Here is a 19,769-nt window from a genome sequence, read left to right as displayed (position 1 = left end):
GGCCAAGCGACTCTAGGATGGAAAACCCTAGACGGGCCACGACGATACGGTTCAGGAGGCTCCTTTATAAGGAAGGGAGGGTGGAGTGGGCGGGAGGGCTGTTGTAAACAGAAAGTTCATTGGAGCAAACTCTGAGCTGGAAGTGTGGTGCCTTCTCATTGGCTGGGCTGTGGCAGTCTCTCATTGGCTGAGTTGTGATGATCTCTCACTGGCTGGGCTGTGGCAGTCTCTCATTGGCTGGATTGTTGCTGGGGGAGGAGGAAACCTTCCATCTTCCTGCTGAGCTTGTGAAGTGGTAGCTACAGTGGAATCCACCTGCAAGGTGCGTCCCTTCCTGTTGGGTCTGCAATTGAAGGGGAGCGGTAGGGCTGAGAGCTCCCCCTGCTGGCCACCCGACTCCATTCTAAATGAGGTTTCCTCTCACTAATTTTCACGTGGGCAAGTCCCTGCTGCACCCCGTACCCGGGGGTGGTGCTGCCCGGAGAAAAGGCCAGCGTGGGCGCTGGTCCAGCTGGTAGGGGACCCAGGATGGCGTCCAGGTGATGAGGGAAGGAGGGCCTGGGTGAAAGCTGCCTGGCGATTGGGCCTCCCAGACAAGACCCAGTGAGAGACCCCTGGTGATTGTGGAGGGTGCTGTGGCGACATCAGGAGGAGGCGTTGCGAAACCCTGGCTGTTAGAAAAGCCAGTCACCTGCAGAGCCGCACTGAATAGAGAGATGGCACGTTTCCTACAGCTTCTCTTAGCTCCTCCTTGCTTCTCCGTTCCTGTCCCTGCTGATGGCGAGGCCCCGCCCACTCGTCCTGCCCCCGGCTTCTCGCGGACTCTGTGCTCCACCTCAAGGCTGGTGCCCACCTTCATGCCGCCTTGCAGTCCCACATACCTACACCTGGCACCTCCTGGACCCAAGCCCAACAAGGGGCTGGTCAGATTGCTCAGTTACGTGTTGTCATTCAGCAGTTGGGAGTAGGGCACTGAAAATCAGAGTACAAGGGACCCTCGCCCATCCAGGGAGAGCCCTTCTTGACTTCCAAGGCCACAACCTGGCTCGGCACAGGGTGAACGAGTCCCCTAGGGGACTCGACACCTACCACCCAGATCAGCACAGGGTGAAGAGTCCCACTGACGTCCAGCTAATCGGGAATCCTCCGGCTGGGAGCCCTCTGACCCAGCCCAGCCCAAGGAGAACAAGTCTCCAGGACCCCCAGCTGGCCAGGAGCCTCCAACACAGCTCAGTTCAGGGAAAATGAGTCTCAAGGACTCCCAGACCAGGCACCCTGCAACCCAGCTCAGCACAGGGTGAACGAGCCCCTGGAAACGCAGCCCAGGGCGTGGACCCAGCCCAGCACAGGTAGAATGCATCCACAGGACACCTGGCCAGCCCGAGCCCTCTGACCCGACTCAGTACAGGTTGAACGAGTGCCCAGGAAACATGGCTGACAGGGAAAGCCTCCGACCCAACTCAGCACAGGGCGAATGCATGCAAAGGCATGTGGCTGTCTGAGAGCCCTCTGAGGCAGCTCAACATGGAGTGAATGTGTCTCCCAGACCCTCTACTGACCAGGAATTTGACCCAGCATAGCACAGGGCCAAAGATTCTGCTGGACACCTGGCCAACCAGGAGCCCTTCAACACAGCTTAGTGCAGGGCATAGGAGTCCCGTGAACATCTGTGTTCCCGTGGAGGAGCCAGGTCAGGCGCCGTCTATGAAGGCAGAGGTTCCTTCCTCTGTTGGAGGCTGGCTCCCATGTGTCACTCAGTCACGGCTGGATGCCAAGGCCTGGCTGTTGGAGCCCTTTCAAGCGCAGTCCTGTTGGATTGCTGTGTGGACTTGCTGGTGGGCACATGGCCAGTAGTCCTCGGCCTGGGACCGACTTCAACCTGGTGTCCCGGTGCCATGCCATTTCGGGAGCCTTTATCTTTTGGGGAGTTGTCTTCAGAGGAAGCAAAGGGTACCAGCCATAAACTAAGAGACAGAGCAGAAGTTGGAAGAGCCGCCCATGGGAATGAAACTCGTTGATACATCTCTGACCAATTTTGGCAGAAAGCTTGAATTTATGAAAACAGCTTTTAAAAAAATTTTTTTTAATGTTCGTTTATTTTGAAAGACAGAGACAGAGACAGAGAGTGAGCCAGGGAGCCAGGGCAGAGAGAGAGGGAGACACAGGATCCGAAGCAGGCTCCAGGCTCCGAGCTGTCAGCATGGAGCCAGATGTGGGGCTTGAACTCACGAACCGTGAGATCATGACCTGAGCCAAAGTCGGACGCTTCACCGACTGAGCCACCCAGGCGCCCCAGAAAGTGGCTTTTAATACAAGCAGGGAAAGGAATTGATGTCTCTTTCAGAAGGAGTCTAAGCTAGAGGTTTCACTTCTCATGTGTGAAGAAGAAAATCAAGTTGAGAAATCTGCTTTGTCACTCGGTGTCACAAGGGGGACACAGTTTAAAGGCCTTGCCAGAGACCCAGGCCTCCCCGGACACAGCACTAGATGAGGAAAGGGACTGGGAGCGAGCTGTGGAGACCCAGGCCCTGAGCTTGGGGGAGGAGTCCTGGCTAAGCTCCTCCTGGAGGAGAGGATGAGGTCTTAGAAGAACGGGCCCGGCAGCACGGGCAGAGGCAGGCCCCGTGCCGGGAGCTGGACGGCTTCCTTGGCAACACACAGGGCTTTCCTGGAAGTCTGCCTTCCAGGGAAAGTTCTCAGAGGGGTGAGACCTGCACACCCCCAACCAGGAGGGCGTAGAGGGGGAGCCGGGGCTGGGTGAGGGCCACCTCTGGGATGTATATGACTTTTAAATAAAGAATTTCACATAATCATTTCAAAATAATTTAAGATAAATGGTCCCGGGGTAGCCCAGGACTGCGGTCACCACCACGCCTCATGCGTCCCCACCTCCTCCAGATGGGGGACAGGGGCCTCCGCGGCTCTGAGAAAGTGTGGGGAGCTGACACTGAGCACGACCTGTCTGTCCCGTCAGCCCTTTCACACCCATTGACTCCTGTAGAACACAGGCCACCGATGAGGTCAGCACCATCCTGATAGGAAAGGAAAGGAAAGCAGGTGTTTCTGCATGAACCATTTCTTGCCCGAGACCTCCCAGCTGGATCGTGGTAAAACTTGGGTTTGGACCCAGACGTTACAGTTCCAAAGTCTGGCCACAAGAGTAGGAGCATCTCAGCTGCAGGCCTGGGGCCCTCCCCGCCTCTGGGCCAGGGGTTGTGGGCTCAGGGCAGCAGGCAGACATGGGAGTGAGGGGCTGGAGGGTGGCTCTGCCCTGACAAGGAAGCACCGTGGGATTGGAGGAGACACGTGGGATTTGTGCCAGCTGCTCTAGGCGCAGGGGTGGGTGGGCGGAGTAAGGCAGAGCAGGGGACAGGTGGGAGTGGGTGTATCTCAGAGACTGTAGGGTGCCTGTGGACGTGGACGATGTCCTCTTAGCTCCAGGGATGTGCGGTGGGAGCTGAGAGGACGTGCGGGTCCCTGAGAGCCGGGGCCGCCTGTGGCTGCAGCCGAGGAGGAGGAGGACAGCCCAGCGCTGGGGCCCCTAGGCAGAGCTGGAGGCAGCACGCTCGGGGGACCTGGGCACGAACTGGTGGGAGCCATGGGGAAGCTGGCTTTTTGGGGTGAGGCGAAGTCGAGATGGACGTGGGACGAGGGAGGCTTGCCTCCAGGATGGATGGTGTCTGAGCTGATTCGAGGGCGGCTGGTCTCGGGAGCCGGTGGGGAGGCTGGTGGAGTCCAGATCACTCCAGCCTGAGAGGACAGTGGAAAGTTTGTGTGATCCCAGGGCTGGGGGTCTCCTCTGCTCAGCTGATCTGACCCTGCTCACCGTACCCCGGGTCCTGGGGCGGGGGCCGGCACCTCACCTTGGGGGTGTGATCCAGAGCTGTTCACCCCGTGAGTGCCCAGTTCCTTCATCTGTAAAATGCAAACAACTCTGGATGGGGTGGGCAGGAGGCAGGAGACGGCGGAGGTGGGAGGGGATTGGCAGGGGCAGGACACAGAGGGAGACCCGAGGAAGGAGACACGGAGGGAGGGTCCCGGCCCTTCCTTGCTGAAGCCGGAGCAACAGCGCTGGGAGGAGAGCACCCCGGGTGCTGCCTTTGTCTCACACGGCTGGTGTCTCACTCCACCAGCCTCCCCACCGGCTCCCGGGGGCCTCCTCTGCCTTCTTGGTCATGGCTCGCGGGTCATGGGCCACAGCACCAGACCTCTCCTGCTTCCTCCACTGTGGCTTGGCACCAGCAGATCAGAGTCCTTGGACCCGTGGGGAAGCTTTGAGCTCCAGGGAGCAGCGATGGGACCGCTGGCTTCAGGGAACTCTTCTGGGCTGTGTTGACAGGCATGCAAGTAGTGTGTATATTGTGATGTATTTATAGAGTCACAGGAAGCTGTAGAAAGTACAGGGAGTTCCCTCCAGAAAGGCATCCTTCATTTTGCCGCAGCGTCACATCTCACATTACTGCAGAACGTCATTAATGCCAGGAAACCAACACTGGCTCATTGGGCGTGTCCGGCTGTTAGTTTATCGCGTACACTCAGGTAGCCAACGACACGATCCGGGTGTGGACTGTTCCATCAGCACGGAGATCTCCCTCAGGCCACCCGCCCCTGCCCCTGTGATCCCTGCCTGTGGCAGTCGCCAATGCGTTCTCCACCTCGGAAGCTTTGCCCTTTGGAGAGTGTCCCCTGAGCGGGGTCCTGTAGCTGGGACCTTGAGGTTGGCTGTTCTTTTCTGTCAACACTTGCCCCTGAAATCTATCCAAGTTGTATGTGTTGTATGCTTCAGCAACGTGCAGTGGCTTCTTTATCACTGAGGAGGGTGCCCTTGTGTGGATGGGCCACAGTTTGTTCATCCGGTCACCTTTCAAGTTTCCGGTCTTTGCCATTACCAATAGGCCCACAGTGAACATCTGCGCACGGTGTTTTGTGTGATATCGTTTTCATTCTCTGGGCTAAAGGTTCATGAGTGTGATTGCTGGGCCATAGGGTTCGTGTTTAGCTTTTGAAGAGCCTATCAAACTGTCTGACCAGGGGGGCTGTGCCGTGTACTTTCCCACCAGCAGTATACGAGAGAGCTGCATTTTCCCCAACATTTGACATTTTCCCTTATTTTACCCGGCTGACAGGTGGGTGGTGATATCTCATTCAGGTTTTCGTCTGCATTTTCCTAATGGCTCGTGATGTTGAACACTTTCGTGTGTGTGCTTAACTGCCATCTGTATATTGTCTTTGGTGAAAAGCCTGTCTTTTGAAGATTTTCTATTTGGCCAGTTTGCAGTTTTCCTGTTGACTTTTGAGAGTTCTTTATATATTCTAGATACAAGTCCTCTTTTCAGAAATGTGGTTTGCAAAGAATGTTTTCCTAGTCTGTGGCTTGTCTTTTCATCCTCCTAACGGGATCTTTACCAGAGCGACACTTTTTAACTTTGGTAAATTCCAGTTTATCAAATGTTTTCTGTTGTAGGTTGTGCTTTTAGTACCATGTTTAGAAGCCACCAGTCTCCAGGTCCTGAAGATTTTCTCCTGCGCTTCCCTTTGAAAGCATTACAGTTTCACATTTTACTTTGAATCTATACTGTGATCAGTTTGAGTTCACGTTTGTATAAGGAATGAAGTTTAGGTCAAGGTATTTTTGTTAATTTGCTTCGATGTTGTTTCTTTGCCAATGGATGTCCAATGGCTCTGGCGCCATTTGTTGAAAAGCTTATCCTTCTCATGAAGTGGACTATTCACCTTTGTCAAAATTCAGTGAGTCACACTGGCAGAGGCCTGCTTCTGGGTCCTCCCTTCTCTTCCGCTCATCTGTATCTTTTCCTCCACCACCAGCACATGGTCTCGAGATGCAGCATACTGATTCCTCCCATTTTATTCCCTTTCAAAACTGTTTTAGCTCTCCTAGTTCCTTTGCATTTCCGTATAGACTTTAGAATAATCTTGTCTATATCTATAAAATAAATACTGCTGGAGTTTCTTTAGGAAATGTGTGAAGCCAGTATATCGATCTGGGGAGACCTGACATCTTTACGGTGTTGTGTCTTCCAACCCACCAGCATGGTGTCTCTCCTTCACTTAGATGTTCGATTTCTTTCATCAGTGCTGTGTAAATTTCAGCAGGTAAGTCTTATACATGTTTTTTAGATTTGTACCTAAGTGTTTTAATGATTATAAATTTTTAAAGATCGTGATTTTGGTTTCCATGTGTTTGTTGCTAGTAGACAGAAATAAGGTTGATGTTTGTATGTTTATCTTGTTTCCTGAAACCTTGCTGAACTCATGTATTCTAAAGAGGGTTTTTTCCCCCAGTCTGTATGACTCCCTGACCCCCTTCCTTGCCTTACTGCACTGGCTGGAACTTCAAGCACTATGTTGAATAAGAGTGGTGAGTTCAGAAGACTTCTGTGCCTTGTTCCTGATCTTAGAGAAAAAGCATCAGTCTCTCATTATTCTGTATAATGGTACCTGGGGGTTTATAGAGGGTTTTCATCAAGGTCGGGAATTCCCCTCTATTCTGATGTGTTCTAAGTTTTTATCCTAAATGACTGCTGAATTTAGAATTGCAAGAAATGCTTTTTCTGCATCAACTGATGTGCATTTGTGATTTTTCCTTTTTAGCCTGTTGATAGAGTGGATTAATATTGATTGATTTTCAAGTATGAAAACTTTCTCACATCTGGAATAAGCCCCATGTGGTCATGGTACCTGATTGTTTTTATACAGTGTTGAGTTCTATTTGATAACGTTCTGGTGGGGATTTTGGCATCTCTATTAACGAAGGATATTCATCTGAGGTCTCCTTTACTGTCTGACAAGTTGAGTTTCAGGGTGATACCAGCTTCATCAAACAAATTAGGGATTTCTCCCTTGTTTTCCTTCCATTTCCTGGAAAATATTATGTAAAACTAATGGTAATTCTTCCTCAAATGTTTAGAAGAATTCTCCAGTGAAACAACCTAAGCCTGGAGATATCTTTTTGTTTGTTTGTTTGAGCTTAAAAATTATTTATTGAATTTCTTTGTTATAGGGGTATTCACAATACCTATTTCAAATGGAGAACATGTAGTAGTTTGTGTTTTGAGAACTTGGTCCATTTCACCTAACGTGTAAAATTTGTGTAGGCGGAATATTTCCTCCTCATTCTTTTGATGTTTGCAGAGTCTGAGCCGATACCCTTGGTTCAACCCTGATATCGATCATTTGTTTCTTCTCTTTTTCTGTATCAATTTTGCTAGAGGTTTGTCCATTTTATTGCCTGCTGTTTCATTGATTCTGTTTCTTTTTTCAATTTTATTGATTTCTGCTTATTTTTATTGTTTTCTTCTGCTGGTCTTGGGTTTATTTTGCTCTTCTTTTTCCTATTACTTTAGGTGCAACTTCAGAGGATTGATTTAAGACTTTTCCTCTTTTTTAAAGTAAGCATTTAATGCTGTAACTATCCCTCATAACACCGCTTTAACTGTGTCCCACAAATTTTAATAACATATTTTATTATAATTTAATTCATCGATTTTAATTTCCCTGGAGACTTGCTTTATTTTAATGTTTATTCAGTTTTGAGAGAGAGACAGACAGAGTGTGAGCAGGGGAGGGACAGAGAGAGAGAGGGAGACACAGAATCGGAAGCAGGCTCCAGGCGTTGAGCTGTTAGTACAGAGCCCGATGCGGGGCTTGAATTCATGAACTGTGAGATCGTGGCCTGAGCCTAAGTTGGATGTTTAATCGACTGAGCCACCCAGGAGCCCCTGGGGACTTGCTTTTTGACCCATGTATCATACATAAGTGTGTTGTTCAGTTCCCAAGTTCTTGGAGATTGTTTTGTAATCTTTCTATTATTTCTTAGTATGATTCCATTGTAGATGGAGAACATACTCTGTATGATTTCAATTATTTTAAATTTGTTGAGATTTGTTTTCTGACCCAAGATATGTCCCATATTGTTATATGTCCTGTGGGCACTTGAAAACAGTATGAACTTTGCTGTTGTTGAGTGCAGTGTTCTATAAATATCTATGTCAATAAGCTAAACTTGTACTTTCCACTAATCTACTTGCTGTCTCTATGGATCTGCCTATGTGGACGTTTCACATCAATGGAACCATACAGTATGTGACCTTTTGTGTCTGGCCCCTTCCACTCGGCATGTTTCCAAGGTGCATCATGCTGTGTGTGTATAGCAGGTGCCAGTACTTGGTTCCTTTGCGCGGCTGAATAATTTTCCGTTGTACGGATGGGCCACATTTTGTTTACCCATCAGCTGATACTTGGATTGTTTCCACCTTCTGGCTATCGTGGAATTGCTGGATCATGTAATTCTATGTTTGAGTCTTTGAGGAACCTCCACGGTTTTCCACAAAACAGCGCACCATTTGACATTTCCGCCAGCAAAGTAGGAGAGTCCTGCTTTCCACTCTGTCACTAACACTTGTTGTTTTCTGATTTGGGATTATTTTATTATTTGCCCTTTGGGGATTATGGATGTCCTAGTGGGTGTGAAGTGACATTCTATTATGGTTTTGATTTGCATTTCCCCAGTGACTAAGGTATTGGAGGTAGAATGTATCCATCACCCTCTTAGGGTTTGTGACTAGGACTGACCTGAGCCAGAGTAGCAGGAGAAAAGCATATATGTTTGACTTAATTAAAATTTACATGTCCATGGGAGTCCTCACAGGAAAATAAAGATCCAAAGAAGTGATGAGGCCTAGGTGTTTAGAAAGCAGGTAAACAAAGAGAAGCGACTGTGGGAACGTAGCTAAAAGGTGTGCGGAGGGTGAAGGCAGAGGAAAGCTTTTAACAAGGTCTATCCACACAGAATCCCCTCACCTTGGCTCCTCGTCTCCGGTGACAAGAACGTTTCTTTCCATTTGGTGCGGGGGGGTGGGGGGGGGCTGCCTTCCACATGGAGTCCCCGCTCCTGCTTTCAGGAGGAAATATTTGGGGGGAGGTCAGAGTCTTGTTTGGGGGAGGTTAGAGCCTTGTTGGGGGTCAGAGTCTTGTTTGGGGGAGGTAAGAGACTTGTTAGGGGGTCAGAGCCTTGTTGGGGGGGTCAGAGCCTTGTTTGGGGGAGGTCAGAGCCTTGTTGGGGGGTCACAGCCTTATTAGGGGGTCACAGCCTTGTTTAGGGGGTCACAGCTTTGTTGGGGGGTCAGAGCCTTGTTTGGGGGGTCAGAGCCTTATTGGGGGGCCACAGCCTTTCTTGCACCTGCTGTTTTTCAAGTGCCTTTGGTGCAAATGACCAATAGGCGGAAGTGACATCTTTTGGAGCAGCTGTCCTGAGCAGCTTCACTGATGACGTTGAGCATCTTGTCATGTACTTCCCAGCCACCTGTGAATCTTCTTTGGAGAAACATCTGTCCAAGTGCTTTGTCTACTTCTTAATGAGGTTGTCTGTCGTTTTGTCACTGAGTTGTAAGAGTTCCTTATCTATCTGTGTCAGATGTATGATCTGCAAACATTTTCTCCCCTCTGTAGCTTGCCTTCTCTTGATAATGTCCTTTGATGCACAAAAGTTTTTAATTTTAGTGAAGTACGATCTTTCTATTTTTTTTAACTTTGTTACTAGTGCTTTTGGTGTCACAGCTAAGAATCCAACACCAAACTGAGGCCTAGATTTCTTGAGTGCAGTCTTGCCCTGGCATCTCTGTCCTCACCTGTCACTGGCGCTGCTGCACCTTCCGTCTCCACGCGCTCTGCCCGCGTGGTGGCCTCCATAATGACGTCCAGGACCTGTCCATTCTTTCCCGGTTGGCTCTGCTTAACATGGCCACCCCTGCGCTTCTCCAATTCCTTAGCCAGCTCTAAAATTTAGGAGTGGGCCCACTCACTGCGCCGTCCACCCTCAGGTGAGCGGTCAGGGTCAGCCCTCATGGGCCCCAGGAGCAGGCTCCAGACTGGTTGGTTAAGTGGGGCTCTACAGTCACAGGCGTCTGGAGCAGGTTCTAGAAAAGGAGAGGGCATGTGGATGGGCATGGCCCCTTGGCCTTGAAGACTCCTTTTTCATGGAGACAAGCGTAACCCCAGACGGACACCGAGGGAAGTACTGGGTCTGGTGTCCACAGACACGTGCACATTGCAAGGCAGTGCCACGCGGCTTTGATCCCCTGTGAGGAAGAGGGCTCCACGCACGAACACGCCAACCGTAAATGTGGGAGTGTCCACAGCTCCCCCGGGGAGAGGGTCCTCGGAGGCTGTCTCGTCAGCCTGCTCGAAAGGTGCTATGCAACTACTACTCTGCCTGTGAACTGAAGTGAACGAAATAAGCCCGCCAAGGTGCATTAGCGGTTTAGCACGGAAATACAGTCAGAATTCAAAGAGCGACCATGTGAAATGTGGAAAATCTAGAAGGAGTCATTACCCTTAGAAAGCAAAAGGGGCTCTCGGCTAGCGACAGTGACACAGCCACTTTTATTGTAGTAAAAAGCCAGTAAATCCCAATGAGCCGAAGGACTCGGAGTATCATCCCCACGAAATGTGTCGGACGGGATCACAGCAGGTGCGATCACAGGCTTGACCACGTTACCCGTCTCTCCTTGGGCATCGCCGCTGACCTTCAGAGAGGACTTCCGCCTCCACACGAGGTGTAGACGGTTGCAGGGACCGTTGCTCCAACCCTGCCGCCGAGATTTCGCCAGATTTGGCACAACGGTGTCACATCAATGTCCTTTGTTTGTTTGTTCTGAACCTCGCCAAAGAGCTAAGCATGTGACGATAAAGTAGGTTCCGGAGAGGAACGTGGCTGTTCGTGGCTGTTGTGGGAGAGAAGAGACCCACGGCTGCTTCTCACTTCCGCAGGGTGGCGGTGAGACCGCCGCGGACGGGAGCAGGACGGCGCCGGCAGAACGTGGAGCTGACAGGTGAGGATGGCACGTGGCTGGCGCGGGCATCAGCACGCGGGGAGCCCGCTCACCCAGGTGGGGCCTGCACCCCTCGGGCTCCCCCTCAGGGCCCGCGGAGCCGAGGCCGGAGAGCACCCTCCCGGACAAGGGCTGTGCCGAGCGCTTGCAAAGTTGGGGGCAGCACAAAGGGCGCAGAGGGACATCCTGATGGGAAGAGCTGGGGGCGGGACAGGAGTGCCGCCTGGCAGAGAGAGAGAGAGAGATCCCACGGCTCAGAAAGCTGGCGTCCAGCTGGAAAGCCCAGAGACCCGCACGGTCTCACCGGAGCTCAGACCCCAGGGCCTGCCGCCAGAGCCTGTCCCTTTGACTGCTCTCATTAAAAAGCCAAGTATAGGGGCGCCTGGGTGGCGCAGTCGGTTGAGCGTCCGACTTCAGCCAGGTCACGATCTCGCGGTCCGTGAGTTCGAGCCCCGCGTCGGGCTCTGGGCTGACGGCTCGGAGCCTGGAGCCTGTTTCCGATTCTGTGTCTCCCTCTCTCTCTGCCCCTCCCCCGTTCATGCTCTGTCTCTCTCTGTCCCAAAAAGAAATAAACGTTGAAAAAAAAAAATTAAAAAAAAAAAAAAAGCGAAGTATAGCCGACACCCACGTGGCATTAGGTGCAGGTGCATGACGGTGACCCACCACCCGCCTCGGTCCCGCCGTGCTCACAGGCGTGGCCACCACCCGTCACCACACCACGCCATCACAGCACCGCCGACCGTATCCTCTACGCGGCACCTTTCATCCCCTCCGCCGGTTCCTTCCATACCCAGGAGCCTCCACCTCCCACCCTCCCCCGTTTTGCCTGCCTCCCCTCCCCCCTCAGTTTTTTATTATAATACGATATAAATCCCATGAAACTTACCGTCTTAACCATTGTTAACTACATGGTTCAGTAGCATTCAATACATTCCTAGTGTTCCATCCTCCACGTCCAGAGCTCTTTTCCACCTGTAAAACGGGCACTCTGTCCCCGTCGAACACTGACTCCAACCCCCTCTCCCGGCCCCTAGTGCTCGGCATTCTGCTTTCTGTCCCTACGATCTGACTTCCCTAGTGGCCTCATACCAGTGGAGTCGTACGTGATTTGTCTTCTTGCGACTGGCTCATTCCATTGAGCATCGCGTCCTCCAGGCTCATCCGTGTTGCAGCAGGGTTAGAACGTTTCTCATTTTGAGGCTGAACGACACGCCGTTTTTCGTAACACGTTCATCTGTCCACGCGCGCTTGGGTTGCTCCTGCTTCTTCGCTATCGTGAATGACGCTGCAGTGAACAGCGGGTGCAGACGTCTCCTCAAGACCCTGCTCGGAATTCTTTCGGGCAAATGCCTGGAAGTGGAACTGCTGGAACACGCGACAAACATCCTTCTTTAATTCTTCGAGTAACCCCAACACCGTTTTCCACACGGCTGCACCATTTATAGCCCCGCCGACCGTGTGCGGGGTTCCAGTCCCCACACCCGTCAACAATTGCTATTTTCGGGTAGCAGCCACTCCACCAGGTGTGAGGTGGGACCTCATTGTGGTTTGACTTGCGTTTCCCTGACGTTTGTCGCTGTTAAGCATCTTTTCATGGCTTGTTGGCCATTTGCATAACTTCTGTGAGGACGGTCTGTGCAAGTTCTTTACCCATTTTTGAGTCAAGTTCCTTGTTGTTGGGTTTTAGGGGTTCTCTACATATTCCGCATCTTCACCCCTTATGAGAAATGTGATCTGCAAATATTTTCTCCCATTCTGTGGGGTGCCTTTTTACTCTGTTGAGAGTGTCTTTTGATGCACATAAGGTTTTTCATGAAATGTAATTTGTTTTGTTTTGTTTTGTTTTTGCCTGTGCCTTTGCTATTCTACCCAAGAAATCATTGTTGGGGCTCCTGGGTGGCTCAGTCGGTTAAGCGTCCACCTTCGGCTCAGGTCATGATCTCGCGGTCCATGAGTTCGAGCCCCGCGTCGGGCTCGGTGCTGACAGCTCAGAGCCTGGAGCCTGCTTTGGATTCTGTGTCTCGCTCGCTCTCTATCCCTCTCCTGCTCATGCTCTGTCTCTCTCAGAAATAAACATTAAAAAAATTTTTTTTAAAATAACAATCATTGCCAAAAGTTGGGAAGCTTTAGTCCTATGTTTTCCGCTAAGAGTTTTGTGTTATTAGGTCTTACATTTAGGTCTTTGATCCGTATTGAGTTAATTTTTTCGTATGAGGTAAGGCTCCAATGTCATTCTTCTGCTTGTGGATGTGCAGTTTCCCCGGAACCTTAGAATGAGTTAGGAAATGTTCCCTCATTTTCAATGTTTAGAGTTTGAAAATAATTGGTATTAGTGCTTTCTTCATTTAATTTTTAAAAATATTTTATTGTGTCTTTATGACTTTATTTATTATTTAGAGCACATAAGCAGAGGAGAGGCAGAGAGAGACGGAGAGAGAATTCCAAGCAGGCTCCATGCTGTCAGCTTGGAGCCTGACATGGCCTTGATCCCATGAACCATGAGATCGTGACCTGAGCTGAAATCAACAGTTGGAAGCTTAACTGACTGAGCCACCCAGGTGCTCCTTATGATTTTATTTTCAAAGAATCTCGACACCCAATGTGGGACTAAAATTCACAACCCCAAGATCAAGAGTCCCGTGTTCTACTGAGTGAGCCACCCAGGCACCCCAGTGTTAGCTCTTTAGATGTTTGGTAGAATTCACCAGTGGAAGCCATCAATTCTAGGGCTTTTCTTTGTCAAGAGACTTTTTACTATTCATTCAACTTACTTACTAATTATGTCAATCAGATTTTCTGTCTGTTCATGATTTATTTTTGGTGGGTTTTGTATTTCTTTTTATTTATTTATTTATTTATTTATTTTTAATTTTTTTTTTCAACGTTTATTTATTTTGGGGACAGAGAGAGAGCATGAACGGGGGAGGGGCAGAGAGAGAGGGAGACACAGAATCGGAAACAGGCTCCAGGCTCTGAGCCATCAGCCCAGAGCCCGACGCGGGGCTCGAACTTACGGACCGCGAGATCGTGACCTGGCTGAAGTCGGACGCTCAACCGACTGCGCCACCCAGGCGCCCCAGTGGGTTTTGTATTTCTAAGAATCTGTCCATTTCATTTAGGTTATCCAGTTTCTTAGTGTACAATTATTCATAGTACTGTCTTATAATCCTTTTTATTTCTGTCACATTTGTTTGAATGTTTCCACTTTCATTTCTGATATTAGGAACTTGTCTTTTTTGATTAGTCCATCCAGCTGCAGTTTGTCAATTAGGTTGGTCTTTCCAAAGAACCAATTTTTTTTATTGGTTTTCTCTATTGTTTTTCTATCCTCTATTTCGTTTTTCTCTGCTCTCATCCTTACTATTTCCTTTCTTCTGCTAGCTTTGTGCTTAGTCTGTTCTTTCTCTAATTCCTTAAGTTGTGAAGTTAGGTCATTGACTTGAGATCACTCATTTTTTTAATGTGCTTAGAATTATAAATTTTCCCTAAGCACCACTGTCAATGAATTCATTAGTTTGGGTAAGTTCTGTTTTCTTTTCCATTCATCTTTGATTATTTTCTAATTTTCTTCATAATTTATTCTTTGATTCATTGGTTGTTTAAAAATGTGCTGTTTGGACAACAAATTGAGCCTCTAGTGTTTAAAGTAGGTCCAAAGTTGTTGACCATATTTATAGTCTCTACAAACTTACAGCTTATAAACATAAAATGAAGAATTCATCCATAAGCATTCCTTTTATTCCAGAAATACCTGTGAGAACCAGAATAGCTTCAAGACTTAAACCAGTTGAGTTTTGAGACGAGAGAACATGGAAGAAATCATAAATCCCCTGCAAGTTGCTCAGGTGGTGATGGGCATATCTGGTCCTCATCAGTAAACATTTTAAGTCGGTACAGTAAAAGGAGATATTAAATATCAAAACTAATCATAAATATGTGAAATGTTTTTAGCTTTCTTTGTACAATTTCTAAAATCTGAGTTTGTATTTAAGTTATATATACATAATATATGTGTATATGTAAAGATATATAAAAAATACAAGTGGATTGTTTAATTCCCATAATTTTGTAAAGTTTCTAGTTTTCCTTCCATTACTGCTTTCAATCTTCATTCTGTTGTGGTCGGAAAGATACCTGGTATTATATCTATCTTCTAAAATCCACTAAGACTTGGGGCACCTGGGTGGATCAGTCAGTTAAGCATTCGACTTTGGCTCAGGTCATGATCTCATGGTTTGTGGGTTTAAGCCCCTTGTCGGGCTCTGTGCTGACAGCTCTGAGCCTGGAGCCTGCTTTGGATTCTGTGTCTCCCTCTCTGCCCCTCCCCTGCTCGCACTCTCTTTTTCTCTCTCAAAAATAAATATTTAAAAATTAAAAAAAAAAAAAGAAATTGGGAGCCTTGAATAGCAGTTCAGAGTTTTCTGATATACCTCCATTACCCTGCTTTCCGCCAGCTATTATGACCAGTGCATTTTGGAGGCCATGCTTCACAACTGAGACTTAAAGATCCTTTTATGGAGAGTTCTCTAGTTGAGTAGAAATCCTTCTATAAAAGTTTGCTGTGATTTGAAGCTATACTACAAAGCTATAGTAGTTAAAATAGCGTAGTAGTGGCATAAAAATAGGCGCATAGACCAACGGAACAGAATAGAGACCAGAAATAAACCTCACATATACAGTCAACTAATATTTGATAAGGAGCCAAGAACATGCAGTAAGGGAAGGACAGTCTACTCAGAACATGGGAAAACTGGATGAGCACAGGCAGCAGCATGAAATTGGGCCTCCTCCTGACACCACTCACAAATAGTAACTCAAAATGCCTCAGATTTAAACATAAGACCTGATACTCTAAAATTCCTAAAAGGAAACAGGGAAGAAGTCGCTCAACATTGGTTTGGCAACGATTTTGTTTTATGACACCAAAAGCCCAAACAACAAAAGGAAAAAAAATCAACAAGTGGGACAACACCAAACTGAAAAGCTTCTGCACAGCAAAAAACCATCAACGAAATGAAAAGACAATGTGCAGAATGGAAGACAATTTTTGGAAACCATACATTTGCGGTTAATATCCAAAATATGTAAAGAAATCATAAACTCAACAACAACAAAAAACCCCAAACCATCCAACTTAAAAATGGACAGAGGAGGGCACCGGGCTGGCTAAGTCACCTGGGCGTCTGACTCTTGGTTTCGGCTCAGGTCATGATCTCACAGTTTTGTGGGTTCGAGCCCCACATCGAGCCCCGCGCTGACAGCACAGAGCCTGCTTGGGATGCTCTCTCTCCCTCCCTCTTTGCTCTTCCCCCACTCGCACTGACTCTATGTCTCTCGAAATAAATAAACTTAAAAAAAAATGGACAGAGAAACTAAATGGACTATAACTGAATTTTCCAAAGAAGACTTCCAAACAACTGACAGGCACATCACCAGAGAAATGCAAATCAAAAGCATGATATTTCCTCACCCCTGTCAGAATGGCCATCGTCAAAAAGACAAGAGATAACAAGCGATGGTGAGGACGTGCACTGTTGTGGGACCGTAAACTGGCTCAGCCACCACTGAGAACAGTAGGAGGTGGCTCCAAAAATTAAAAACACAGCTATTACATGATTCAGCAATCCAACTTACGGGTATACATCCAAAGGAAATGAAAACAGGATACCCAAGAGAAACACACATGCCCTTGCGGAGGGACAGTTGAGTCACAATAGTCGGGATATGAAATAACCTGAGTGTCTGTCAATGGATGATGAGAAGATGTTGTGCACGCGCGCACACACACACACACACACACACACACACACACACACACACAGTGGACTACTATTTGGCCATGAGAGAAGAGGAAACTCTGCCATTGTCAACAATGGATGGACCTTGAGGACATTATGCTAAATGAAATAAGTCAAATACGTGATGATTCATGTCTTTTATGTGCGGAAACTAAAAAAGCTGAAATCATAAAAGCGGAGAGTAAACTGGTTGCCAGGGGTTGCAGGGCGGGGGAATGGAGAGAGATTGTTTAAAGGTACATACTTGGAGCTTGGAAGTCAGTCAGTCCCAGAGACCTACTTCACAGTGCTGTGATAATAGACAACAAAAATGTATCATGAGCATTAAACCTGCTAGGTGATTGGACCTGAACTGCTCCCAACACTAGAAGAAAGGATAGTTATGTGACCCATGGAGGTGTTCCTAATTCTAAAATGGCAATCGTATTACACTCTAAGTGTGTCAAATCAATACATCGCACACCTTAAACTTACACACAATGTTGTTTGTCAAATATCTGTACAAAAAAACGTCGGGGGGTTCTGTTACTCTAGGAAAGACTTACTGTCTCTCTGAATGTTTAAAAGGCATTTCCTGTTGGGAAAAAGCATAAAGATAATGGGCACTTATTTCACTGACAACTTAGAATGCAATGCATTAACCTTAAAACCAAAACCACCAGCTACTTTACTAGCAAAACTGGGTTTATTCAGGAATAGCAGAAATCTACAATCCAGGACAAGTGATCCAAGGAAAAACCATAGACAAGTGAGAATAAGGTACGGGAGACTCTTTCCTAGTTTTTTTTTTTTTAATTTTTAAATGTCTATTTATTTTGAGAGAGAAAGAAAGTGTGAGCAGGGAAGGGGCAGAGAGAGAGAGAGAGGGAGACACAGAATCAGAAGCAGGCTCCAGGCTCTGAGCTGTAGCACGGAGTCTCATGCGGGGCTCGAACCCACTAGCCCCAAGATCACGACCTGAGCCCAAGTGGGACACTGAACCGACTGAGCTACCCGGATGCCCCCAGGAGGCTCTCTTATAGAGAAAAGGAGGGCTGTTGTAAACAGAAAGTCCACTGGAGGAAACTGGGACCTGGAAGTGTCATGGCTTTTCATTGGCTGATCCACGGCAGTCTCTCACTGGCTGGGCTGTGGCTGGCTCTCATTGCCTGGGTTGTTGCTGGGGGAGGAAGAAACCTTCCTTCCTCCCACTGGGTTAGTAAAGCGGTGGCTGCAGTGGAATCCACCTGCAAGGTGCGTCCCTTCCTGTTGGGGCTGCAACTGACCGGAGTGGTAGGGCTGAGAGCTCCCCCTGCTGGCCACCCGACTCCATTCTAAACCACGTTTCCTTTCAACTTTAACAGTATTTTATTTTTAAACTTCTGAAACTTGAGAACAAGACAACCTAGTTAAATAATACAGTTTTCCAAAGCTGCGCATGCTCATTTCAAGCTCAATTTTTTTGCCCTGAAATACAGAAACAACTTCCTAAAACTCCTAGACGGGGGCACTACTACTCTGATGATCTGTGATTAGGTCTGTGATCAATCACAGTTGGTAACATCCCTGTTTCTCCTTGGTAAGGGTTTTAAAAATTCTAGAATAGTGCATTCTTCTAGTCTTACACCAATTTCACTCCAAATATCTCCTAGAGGCATATGCCATGCACAGGAATCTATCTTCCTCCTTCTCACTTTCACAAGCTTCAGAAATCGGCATCAGACACACTCACCGTGCTACATCGATTCACAACAGTGGGAAGGCTTGATTAGTATTGAGCTGTCAGCCCCTTCTGATGATCCTGATGAACTCACTCACGCGGATGGCCTCAGGTACAAGGAACTTGGTGTGAGCCTGGACAGGAAGCTGCTTCTCCCCGCGGCTCCCACTCCCACAGTATCGGCCTCCCTTGTGTCAAACCTTAGGTGTTTTTTTCAACGCTAAGCTTAAGTTTCAAAAAAATCGTTTCAGGAATAAGTGTGCAACACGAGAAACGGTTTAATTGGGAAGTCTTCTAATTAATGAAAACTAATTTCATTTCTATTTAAAAAGGGGAATGAAAGGACTAGTTATTTTGAAAGGATAGAATGTGGAACGGTTGAGAGGGAACTGGAGTACGTTGCTAGGTACCAGGGCCGTGTGACATTGGTGAGGACACAAAGGCACACAGGCCCTTGTTCTACTTTGGGAGCTTCTTTCCTGAAGATCAGTTAACAAAAATTTCCTTTCCTTTTCCGATAGGAAACGCCAGGACTCCAGCAGCTGCCACTCTGCGGAAATGCAGCCCGATGGAAAGTAGTTGCCTGACATGCATGGTGGCCTGCAGACCTCTCGGCTACTACCGTAAGGGGTCACGACGGCGAGGGTCACTGTCCCATGCAGAGGGTCACTGTTTCGGGGGCCCGCCCCCGCAGGAGCCCAGTCGCGCCCACGGCTGCGCCACTCGACGAGCCTCAGCCTCCCGACCCCAGGTAGCACCCCGGACCGCCAGCGCCCAGAGGCTGGGATCGGCGGGAGCGTCCCCGGCCGCGAGTTCAAGGAGGAACCCGCCCAGACAGGCTTCCCGCTGATTGGCCGAACGCGAGGAGGGCCAGAGGTGATTGGTCCGGCCGGACGCCTCTCCGCGCGCACGCCGCGGTCGCGCCTCCTTCCGCCGCCACAGTCTGGTGGGCGGACGCGATTGGAGCAGGCGCGTCGGCCCGCCCGGGCGCGCCCCGCCCCCGCCGGAGAGCGCGACGTCACTACCCGGCGTGCCGCGCGCGGCGCTTCCCCCACCCGCTAATGTTTTGGCCGATTCAAGATGGCGGTGCAGGAGTCAGCTGCTCAGCTTTCCATGACCCTGAAGGTGCAGGAGTACCCGACCCTCAAGGTGGGGTCTGCGGGCCGGGGTAGCGGCAGCGCTTGGCCGGGGCCCGCGGGCCGCAGGGGTTCCGAGGAGAGGGAGGTGGGGCAGGGTGGGGGCCGGGGCGCGGCCTGGGGCACCGGGCGGGGTCTGGGGGTCTGCGCGTCCGGGCTTCCGAGGTCTCGGGGTCTGCGGAGCTGGTCTTCCGGGCTCCCCGGGGTCTGGGGGTCTGCAGGGCCGGCCTCCCCGGGGTCTGGGGGTGGTCTGCGGGGCTGGGCTCCCCCGGGTGTGGGGGTCTGC

The 19,769-nt window shown here is 49.1% G+C and overlaps 1 protein-coding gene and 1 long non-coding RNA gene across 6 annotated transcripts in view; one reads left to right on the top strand and one right to left on the bottom strand.

Annotated features, from left to right (window-relative positions):
- Nucleotides 1-10,378: 10,378 nt before the first annotated feature.
- Nucleotides 10,379-19,276, bottom strand: LOC123596292. Of its 3 annotated transcripts, XR_006711647.1 has the most exons (4): nt 18,746-19,270; nt 18,360-18,572; nt 11,737-11,822; nt 10,379-10,732 (listed from the first exon to the last, which is right to left on the bottom strand). It is a non-coding gene; the product is annotated as an uncharacterized LOC123596292 (long non-coding RNA). The 3 variants fall into 3 exon arrangements; XR_006711648.1 differs by having other exon boundaries at nt 10,379-10,843; nt 18,360-19,276; XR_006711646.1 differs by having other exon boundaries at nt 18,360-19,274.
- MAEA (macrophage erythroblast attacher, E3 ubiquitin ligase) overlaps nt 19,272-19,769 on the top strand; it is a 37,147-nt gene continuing 36,649 nt past the window's right edge. Inside the window, exon 1 of one of the 3 annotated variants that reach the window (XM_045474842.1) lies at nt 19,272-19,496. In XM_045474842.1, the coding sequence (XP_045330798.1) occupies nt 19,428-19,496 (69 nt within the window). In that variant the 5' untranslated portion in view covers nt 19,272-19,427. The remainder of the gene's footprint in view (nt 19,497-19,769) is intronic. The other 2 variants (XM_045474841.1, XM_045474843.1) reach the window with 2 other exon arrangements.

The sequence above is a fragment of the Leopardus geoffroyi genome, chromosome B1 (genome assembly GCF_018350155.1).
Source record: "Leopardus geoffroyi isolate Oge1 chromosome B1, O.geoffroyi_Oge1_pat1.0, whole genome shotgun sequence".
Lineage (NCBI taxonomy): Eukaryota > Metazoa > Chordata > Mammalia > Carnivora > Felidae > Leopardus > Leopardus geoffroyi.
This window is presented reverse-complemented; position numbering and strand designations above follow the sequence as displayed.